A 10,326-nucleotide genomic window follows, 5' to 3' on the forward strand; every position below is an offset into this window, starting at 1 on the left:
CGTGCCGCCTCCTCGGATTGGTGGCTTTGTGGGGAAGGGGGGAAAAAAAAAAAAAAAAAAAGAAAGAAAAACCTGCCTGCCTGCAGCTGGCAGGTAATTTTGAGTGACATGACTGATCACGCATTGTTCCATGAGCCATCGCGGTTTCTATTTTAGAAATGCCTCACATGCTTCTGTGAGCTTACAAGCAGCCACTTAAAATATGTTTTTCAATTAAGTTTTGAAACTTCTATTTGTTCGGTATTAGTTTACACACCATTAAACTCCCCTCGGTCATTTCGTGACTTATTATCCTGAAATGTCAGCTTTCCTCTGGAAGTTTGGATGATTAACAGTGCTCTATGTACAGGCTGAGACACAGACCTGGAAAGCGTGTCTGGCCTTTGAGACTTGAAAAAAAACCCAACCACCTGCTTTGTGGTAAGTAGCATCCTCTTAGAAACTTAAAATGAAAGAATTCACTAACCAGGAAATAAAGTTAAACTGAAGTTACAGAGTACAGTCCCATTCCACTGAGCCCGACGTGTTCAAATAAAACCAGAGGTGAACATCTAGATAAGAATCCTTCAAGTTATTCTCAAAACCCAGACATGACATAGAAAAGCCTTTTTGATTAGCTAAATTAGCTTTGATCAAGCACCTAGACAACCAGCAGGGGAAATCTGCTGTATTATTGAGGCGCCTGCACATCACCCGACGTACCTGAAGCAATTACTCTGGATATTTTCCTTTCATGTACTTAACTACAAGAGACCACGTGAGACCACGTTCCTAACAACACTTTAACGGCAGTATATCCTCAGAGCTACTACGGCGTGATAAATGCATCCAACATAGTAAGGATAGAAGTAAAACGTTGGTAATTGGATTACTGTTTGGTACAACTACTCCAGAGACCAGTTTCTTCCCAAACCCTGTGTGCACATCCTGAAAGAGCCTGGCACCGTTGTTGAGAGGATGCTCGTGTCGTGTGCAGGAGGACCGACCCTGCTCAGCTGTTCTTCTGGCTGGTATTACAACATTCACTTTAGGTGCCACGAGAAGATTTGTTGCAAATACAGCCACCAGTATGTTTTTACATCCTCTGGCTGTTTGTACTGGTGGATTTTTTAACAGCAGTTCAATTCCCTTCCTGTGAACAAGTCTTTCCTCTTGGAGAAAGTTATTTATGCTGAAGGACAACACCAGAACTAGCAGTTTGTATTTTCTGACTCGATGGAGAGAACCCTACTATGGCTTTGCACGCTGAAGCTTTGTCAAATTTTTTTGGCTCATGCTTTTTTATGTCATTATGGTAAAAAAAACCCAAACAAATAAACTGCTCTTGGCAGACAGCACCCGCTTACAACTCTGGGAGTTCACCACGCAGAGGCTGGGGTCTGTAGTCCAGAAAGCAGTCACCGCCTCCCGCCTCTGAGGAAGCACTGCAGGTTAGGCAGTGGCGAACGCTTGGAAATGATTTCATTCAAGAAGTGTGAATTTTGCTAAGCTAAAAAATTCAGCTTGAAAACCTGAGTGAGGACATCAGGAATCTGATTGTGGAAGAGGCCTGGAAGTTCTTCAAGTCCAAGGTGTTACGGCTATCAGGACTTTATGTTTCAAACAAGGGGAAAAAAGCTGTCAAATCCTGCACTTCCTCCTAGCAAGCACTTCCAAAAGGATGTTACGAATGAGAGTCTACAAGGAACAAAAAAAAGTCAAAAAGGAGAGCCAGCAAAGACAGACATGCGAGAAATCAAAACAATGTACAGAAAAACGAGCAGTTCAGGTTAGACCACAGACAGAATGTTACGGGCTGCACCAAGGGGTGTTTCAGTCACGTGAACAAGGAAAGCAGCACATCACCAGACAATGATGACAGGATAGAAATATCAGATAACTTTATTTTCAAACGAAATTAATGCTCTGACTCGGTTTTCAGTGAAGAGGAGACAGCTGCCCATGGACAGCTGAGCGAGTTTATGGGAATACACTGCCTGAGGATGGAAACAAAACTCAGATAACTTAACGCGCTTACATCAAAGGAAGCAGGCAATCTCCATCCCTGAAGTGTGATACAACGAGCACAGAAAATCACAGATGAACTGGTGAAGATTTCTTGCAAACCTCCTGTCAGACTGATTTAAACCTGACAGGAGAATAACAAGTTAGTAACTATATTTAAGAGCTCAGGAAAAAATTCTCTCACCAGTTTGATCTCAACAGCATGCAAAACTGTAGAACAAATTTTAAAGGTGCATAGACTGTTTAAATTTTCACCCCTTTCCAGCACGCGGTTCCTGAAGATACATCATTCTGGAGTGAGAGTTAAAACCCCATCTTTTCCTGGAGGAAAAGAACCGAGTTTCAAGAGAAGTGGAGTACAGGGCACTGCATTCCACATGTAGAGTATCATGTACTGTGCCACATGGAAAATTGCCATGAGAACGGCAGATAAGCTTTTTATAGTGAGTAAAAATTAAAAAAAAAAAAAAAATTAAAGTGAGTAAGAAATTGGCTGAGGCAAGAAAACATCAGAACACCAGAAAGGTGCTAACGGGCTTCTTAACAGATTTCCTGTGGAGCTCAGTTCAGCCCTGCTAATGCCTCCCCACAGAAACTTGAAGTCTCCCAAAGCCATTTGTAGATGACATAAAACTGGGAAGCACGTCTGTGTATGAAAGAGGATTATAACGCCATACAGAAAGAGCTGCACAAATCTTGTAATGCAAAGTGTCAGAAATGAAATTGGATTCAATAACGAGCGGGACACGCGGGGAGTTCATCGGTTAGAAAGAGCGACGGGCGGAAAAGCTTGGGTCTATTGGTCAAAAAGGAGCTATAAGCCCTCACTATGAACTGCCTGGGGAAAAAGCCAAGCCCAGGATATACTATACCTGACAAAACAAACTGGTTGATTGACCTCACATACTGGGACTAGTGGGGTAGACATCAGGAGTCAGTCACGCTAAAGGGCGATGTCAATTTAAGTGTAATAGGAACAAATTAGCGATGGCTACACTTGAGGCAGAAGCCAGATACGCGTTTCCAAGAAGAGAACAGTCAACAGGAGCAGTGCACTCAGACAACTTACCACGTTCGAGACACAGCAAGACCCTTTATAAACACATATGCCAGAGCCTAGCAGAGCTGAGCTCGCTCATCAGGAAGGTCCCTTTCAATCACGTGCTCGATTTAATTTTAAAGAAATCAAGACAAAGCTCACAGGAGAAGGTATCTTTTATGAGCTCAGTTAGCACAGCTGGGAAACAACCACCACATTCAGAGGAACACAAACCCCTCAAGCTTTTCCATGTTCTGTGTTCACAGTCTGTACAATATCATATGTCAGAGTGACAAGTAAGACAATGAAGATAACTCAAGTAGTCCCTTAATCACCTCAATGGGTTAAGAGAAGCCAACAGGATCAAGATAACTCTATCGTTTAACAACCCCACAACACCGAATAGATCTGCTCCTGATCTACACCTAACCCAGGCCAGAGGACTGGCTCAGGCTGCAGCTCTGAATTACCATCTTCATATATGAATTACGAGCTTCTTTAGTGGAAGATGATGCTGGAGTGAAGGCCAGGCCCTCAGTGAGCATCCATCCACAGAGCTCGTCTAAGTTTCAGACAGAAGTTTTTTTGTACTCCATCCGTGAGTTTGGGAGGACCAGACCATATCCCAAAAGGCCAGGAGATTCTCCACCGACGGCTGTGAAATACTGCAGGTACATTATGCCACCAAGATGTGCAAAGCAAAAATGGAAAGACGGGGGTTTGGAAATCTCCTTTATTGCTACATGTTCTGACTGAGCTTTCCTGTCTAGTTTCCATAAATACCTACGAAGGCGGCTTCCAGATACCACGGGAAAGTGAAAATAGAATTCATCTAGGGACATGTAATACTGAAATCCTGATGATTTCAACAGGCCTTTGAATAGGTAGCTTTTGCATTGGAAGACCTCTCCTGACTGAATTAGATGGAACTGTCCCAAAAAAGTCCAATCAAGAATGTAATTAATAGAATCGTTCTGATCCATGTGTTAAAATAATCATAATTATGACATTAAAGCAGCAAACAGACCGGAGACAGAATGATATAAACACTTGGAAAAATAGGACAATGTCAGCAAGCCACTTTCTCCCCTAATCCAAACCAAACATGTCTCGCATGGACGCATCCATACTGCAATACCTATTTCATAATTGTCATTGATGCAGTTGCTCCTTAATTTCTAGTTATCATTAAGGATTTTTTTTAAATTATTTTAGAAAACAAACATTCTTAGAAAGTGAGTAAAAGATGTGACAGAAATTGAAGAGGCTCAAGAAAACATTGCTGATGTTAGAGTTGGCTGTAGCAATGCAATAGGCAAAGAGAGCCTCCTTTTCTGGCAGCCCTGAAGTACCCGAGCACGACGTGAGAGGAGCCTCACTCGAGCATTCTCCTGTTTTCCGTGCCTTTAAATCAGATCTCGTCCAATCTCTTCTAGACAGTACACAGAGATTTCAAGACAGGTCATGGTAACAAGATTTGGTGTCAGTGAAGCTTGCTCACAACTAAAAACATTCAAATGGCACAAGTCATGAGAATGAGTCAGAGATGGACAAATGCAGAACAAACACTTCATGGTATTTCAACTCTCATTATTTTAACCAGTTCTGGCTGGGATACCAGGTGTCAGGGACACCTGCCCGTACCAGGAGCACACAGTTCTGAACGCCTATGAATAGTTAAAACTCGGGTTTACAGCCACAAAGATAAGAACTTCAAATGCTCATCAACTCTGGGCACTAGGGCATCGTGACAGGCTTCAAACCACCAGGAAGAACAAAACCTGTTAATAAGAGACAGCATTTCCTGCTGCACACACACAGGTACAGCTCATTCTCTCGGGAGCGGTCAGTCCTCACTCGGCCTCATAAAAATCAGTCTCCCCATGAAGGAGGACAGACACTGGAATCGGAAAAAACGGCATGATTTTGCCAAAGGCAAACCTGATTTCTGACTTATTTAATACCCTGGTGAGGTCGTCTGGATGCGAGTTGTCGGTCAGGTTTGGCAGTTCCCAGTTTGAGATAGCCAGACCCCTGGAGGTCCACGATCTCCTCCCCAGTGCCTGCAGAAAGTAAGCCAGCAAAGGAAGCCTGATATTACTTTGAAGAGCCTATGCACTCGCTGGAAGATTTTGAGAGATCTACAAAGACACAAAGGTTCAAAAACCCTGGTCTATTAATTAAGCTTCTTACAGGCTTTTCACAGAACCCTTCTAATCAACAGCGATGTTGCGAACTACCCTCCCACGGATAAAGCAGCAACAAGCATCCTGAGACAGTGCTCATTTAGAAACACAACGACTATAAATGGACCAGCGAGTTACTTATTAGAAGCATGGAAAAAAGCCCACTTATTCCAGATAATGCAAATAAGTTTCTACATGACTGTACTTTCATGAATTCTGAGACATCTCACTCTGTTTATTGTTCAGCCTTGTGCTGATGAAACTGAATATCCGCATAGCCGCTCTTTGCTGAGAACTCCCAGCTGGTTCAGAATCCACCCCTACGGATAAAAGATGCCTGAAGACTTTTTGCCTTTCTTTTCTGAGAGAGAGACCCTGAGAAATGAGATCAAAATAAGCAAAGACAGAAGACTACATCCATCATAGCATACAAAAATTAACCACCTCAAAATTATGTGTACTTTCTCAAGGGCGGTAGGGTGATCTATGCTCCAATCTGAACAGCTCAGTTAAGCTGTCGGTTAAGTCAGAGGTTGAGAATAAATGCGCTTCTGTAATGAATGAACACAGCTATGCAGGCAGTGGGAGAACTGCTCCATTCTAGCTGATGGTATTCTGCACCCTGACCGGATATGAGGTCTCTCCCGAAGGATACTGCAGGTTTAACCTGGGGATCCCATGGTAAACGGTCCTGACGGGCTACTGGAAAAGACACAAATACTGAGTGATGCACTTTAAAACAACTGAGTGTTTCTACTGAATTTCCTTGTCGTGAGAACAACCGATCACCTGGCAAAATTAAAAAGGCAGATATGAAAACTACTCATCCTACATGCACGGAAAAGAACGAATGAACCACCAAAATCTTGCAGGCACTGTGACTACAAGAAGCTACAATCCTGCTCTGTGACTACAAGACGCTGAGGTACAGAACAAACTGCAACATTTATATCCACAATTACGTCCCTTGCACCTCCACCAGACACGATCCGAATGTCTGTCACACTGCTTCCACGCCAGGAAGAAAGTTCCCTGTACTACCCTCTACCGCTGTGTGAGAGGACAGACTTTTAAAATAAAACTATACTTTAATTCAGATTAACTTCATTTCAAAGGGGTTTTATCTGCAGATCATTTACTCTATGTTTTTACAAAGCCATAACAACTACAATCTTGTTGGATGTGAGAGGTTTCTCGAGACTGACCAGAGAGCGTGAGCCTTAGCGGCATCTGGAGAGGCAAGAAGTGTTCCTCTGCTACCAAGAGACTCCTCCAGCAAGAGAAGCAGCTCTAGAAACTACCACTCATCCTCCTCGCCAGCCAGCGGAGTGCCCAGCAGCAGCTGGCAAGCCAGGAGAAAGGCATAAGGGGAAAGGTGATGAGATCATGAGCTAATAGGAGAAAGAGCACGCTGCTGTCTGTGGCTCCACGGAAGCTCTACACGAGAGCAGAGGTCACCTGTGAGCAGCCACCCTGGTAAACAAATTACCACTGAACCTGAATACTTTGCTCAGGAAAATAAAGAAACAATGCCACAAAATGCTGCTTCCTTGCTTATGGACTTTGACTTTCTTCACGGATTTCCTCCTGCTGGCTCTGAATGATAAATTCACATTTGAATTTATGTCAAACGTGACAAGAAACAGCAATGGTCTCCCCTTTCTCCCGTGACTCTCTGCAGTGATGGCTATCACATCACCAGCCCGTGCCACCTCAGAAATTTCAGTTACATGCACTGAAAAACAAAAATCATCTTCAGAGTCCCCGTCCTCCCATATATCATCATGAAGTGTTCGAAAGCAACTCAACCAACAGGCATGGTGCTAGCAGAACCAGAACTGCTTTTCTGCCCCTGCTGCTTCCCCGCAGAACTGAGGTTCAGGGCCAGGATCCGGCAGCCGCACAGAGCAGGGCGATGCTCTGACCTGCCTGCAGTCACCAAACCCACCCCTGAGGCACCCTCTCTCTGGCCCTGTCCCCTGCCTAAGCATCGACTGGGGCAGGGAGGGTAATCGGGAACTGAACAGGGAAGCAGTGATGAAAGACAGCTCTGGAGAGATGAGGTCTAAGGAAAGGGCATGGCAAATTCTGTGAAAGGACACGAAGAATCCAGCCCAGGCGTTACCCTGGGGAGTAGGTAGGGAGGGGAAGGGAGCAAATGAAAACTCCAAGCGATGAAAACAAAAAAGGCAAAACTGAAAAAGGAAGCTTGACGTGTCTAGTATTTTTTATTGTGGAGAAGCAGATAAAGAGCGTTCAGCCAGTAAATTATTCAGTAAATTCCACTAAATTTTTTTTTCCACAGCTATTGTGACCAACTGAATAGCTGTGCAAACATTCCCAGAACGATGACAACATTCATCACACTAAAGATATCAAAACGCAGCAGCCTAGCTGGTCTGCTCTTACGACGCCAGCCAAAAATATATTACTGTTAAAATTCTGCAAGCCACAGACAGCAGGGAAGTACCAAATTTCACTCTTTTGAGCTGCACGGGGAGGAGGGGAGGGTTTTCATAGCATATCCATGCCCAGATTTATCAGCTGGCTTGGAGACACGTAAACCGCCTTTCAACACTCCCTCTGCTTGAAGAATGCCCTTTGGGGGACTTAACCCTGGAAGTTAGGTTCAATAAACGCCACATACGCCTTTCCCAAAACACAAAAGCCATTTCGGCTCTGAAGGTAGTCTGTTTCAGGGGGAGATCTGACCCGGTGACCCTGCAGGTCTACTAACAGGAAGTCATTAAACCTCGATAATATATTTAAACAGAAAACGTGAAGGGAGGAGTCCAAACACGCTAGGCAGGAGAGCTGTCAGCTGAACAATTAACTGTCTGCTGGAGAATTCTGAGAGCCTGAGGTGGCTGCTGGCAGGGAACTTATGCCTTAAAAAAAACCCTCTTATCAACAGAGAAGTTGATGCGGAAAAGCGTTTTTACCTTTCGGACTAGATCACTCACGTTCTCCGGAGCAGCGGTAAATTGTTTCAGAACCCTGTCTGCAGAAGTCTGTCTTTCTTTTCCTCAACGTTCTCTCAGTCTCACGCTGCCCTGGGGAAGCACACGAGGGCCCGCGAGGTTTGGAGGAAGGTTAACTTCAAGCTGCTAGAATATGTGGCAGGAGCAGCCTGCTGGCCTGGGAAGCAGCACACTGAGACCTTGCCTTTGTGAGGAGGCAACAGAGATTTAAAAAGTGTTTTTTAAAGTGCTCTAAGTCCCTCAGAGAAACAAAAAACTTAAACGGGTTGGGGCTGAGCAACCAAAGGGAAGAGCAAACACCGAAGCACCTCTGCTATGTCAGCGGGGAGCATCCACCCTTCACTTCAGATGTGACATGAGCTCTTACAATCCCAGGGCCACGCACTTGCACACTCTGTGTATTAAGTGTGTGCTGCTGGGCTTGTTCTCTGGCTCGGCAGCACCTGGTTTTCAAAAAGCAATCCACAGAAGAACACAGTTTTTTCTCCTGTCTGTACAGGAACTCTATCACTCCCAGCCTTCCATGGCTTTTTGAACGGATTTATTCCTTATGATCTCCTGATGTAGCTTATCTTTGTCACCACTTCTGTTAGATGCTTTTTCTACGAGTTACCTACCCTCAAAAACTCCTCCTTTGAAACACAGTTTGGATGTGGTAAACATCTAAAAGTAAATGATCCATCTTCCCTACCTGTACCAGCCAGATCCCATCTTTTGTGTCTTCCACAAGCTCATAGAAGTGCATTTCACCACTGAAGTTTGTACTGGAAACTGCTTCAGGGGCCTCTTCCTCCTTGAGAGCAGAATAAAGCTCTCCCTCCATCAGGTCTCCTGGAAAAGAGACAATTGGAGAAATTCAATTAAAATGGCACTCGCAAAAGGTCACTCCATAAATTCTGGTAACAGTTTCACTAACTGTGTTTCGCGTGGTTGCTCCGAGAACCTGTGCCGTACGCAGCTAAACTTTAAAATTCTTATAACTCTATGGTGACGTGAACGATTTGACTTCAGCTGTCAGACCACAGAAGACACAAACTCTGTGCTCCTGAATGTACCACACATGCAACCGAACACTCAATAAATGAACAACTTCAAAGCCTCACGCTCTGAAAATAGAAATATTCAGTGGCTGAGCGAGCAGTTTTAACGGGTGTATCTTTGCTTTCACCTCACAGGGTGGTGATTTTGCAGCAAACAACTTCTTAACACCGGTAATTCCAAGAGATTTCCGAAATCTCTATCAATCATGTTGTACCAAACACCATGCTGATGGTCCCATTGCAAGTAAACGTCTCGGCTAGAAGAATTTAGCTGCTGGCTTCTGTTTGCACAGTTGGGAAAAGTTCCCATGGACTCCAAGCCCAGCTCTCTGAAATCATGTGATCATGTTTCCTTTGCAATTTCATTTCCTCCTCATGCTTTGTTTCACAACCATGCTATCAACGACAACGAGCATTCTAGTAACTCATCTATTAAGCTTGAGGAAACAAAGTCTCATTCAAAAAAGGCTGTTTCCTTCAAAATATAAAACAAAACAAAAAAGTATTACCTTCAGGGTTTCCCAGAAGAATTCATAGAATTTAGAAAAAAAAAGATCACAGGAAAATGCTGCAAAGCCTGTTGGTATGAGCAGTGTTTCCACGACATTTGAAGAAGTCGGTTAATACAGTTTGTTTGGAGTTAAACACTTCCCTGCAGCATTTGCAACCCAAACATCATGACATCATGGAATTACCTGACAGCCAAGGAGTGGAAGTGATTGGAAACAAAAGTGAAATCGCTCAACGCTTTGTAGGGCTGGAGCAGCACAGCAAACAAACCACATAAATAAACCATGAACAGCAAAAGCAGATTAGATGGAAATGCCCAGCATTAATATCAATTATTTAAAAAGCTGCATTTTTAAGGTTATGGCACTCACTGTATTCACCCAAATCCTTCTCTTTTTCTGTCCGGCCCCTCGCTGCCCAGCCCCATCCCCAGGATTTCTCTCTGTGGTGGAGCAGCAGCCCCTCGATCGCTCATTTAAAAGCAGCTACTCTCATTTTCCTGCTTGGCTGGCACTACAGCTATTACATCAGCCCCACCTCCAGCCCTGGGGGCCAGCACCCTCACC

The 10,326-nt window shown here is 44.2% G+C and overlaps 1 protein-coding gene across 1 annotated transcript in view; it reads right to left on the minus strand.

Annotated features, from left to right (window-relative positions):
• Positions 1-10,322, minus strand: part of RNF103 (ring finger protein 103) — a gene marked incomplete at its 5' end in the record, with an annotated part of 15,566 nt that extends 5,244 nt beyond the window's left edge. Inside the window, 2 exons of the mRNA XM_010136022.1 lie at positions 8,902-9,038; positions 10,298-10,322. Of these exons, the coding sequence (XP_010134324.1) occupies positions 8,902-9,038; positions 10,298-10,322 (162 nt within the window). The remainder of the gene's footprint in view (positions 1-8,901; positions 9,039-10,297) is intronic.
• Between the last annotated feature and the right edge of the window lie 4 nt (positions 10,323-10,326).

This window comes from Buceros rhinoceros, unplaced genomic scaffold (genome assembly GCF_000710305.1).
Source record: "Buceros rhinoceros silvestris isolate BGI_N320 unplaced genomic scaffold, ASM71030v1 scaffold21535, whole genome shotgun sequence".
NCBI lineage: Eukaryota > Metazoa > Chordata > Aves > Bucerotiformes > Bucerotidae > Buceros > Buceros rhinoceros.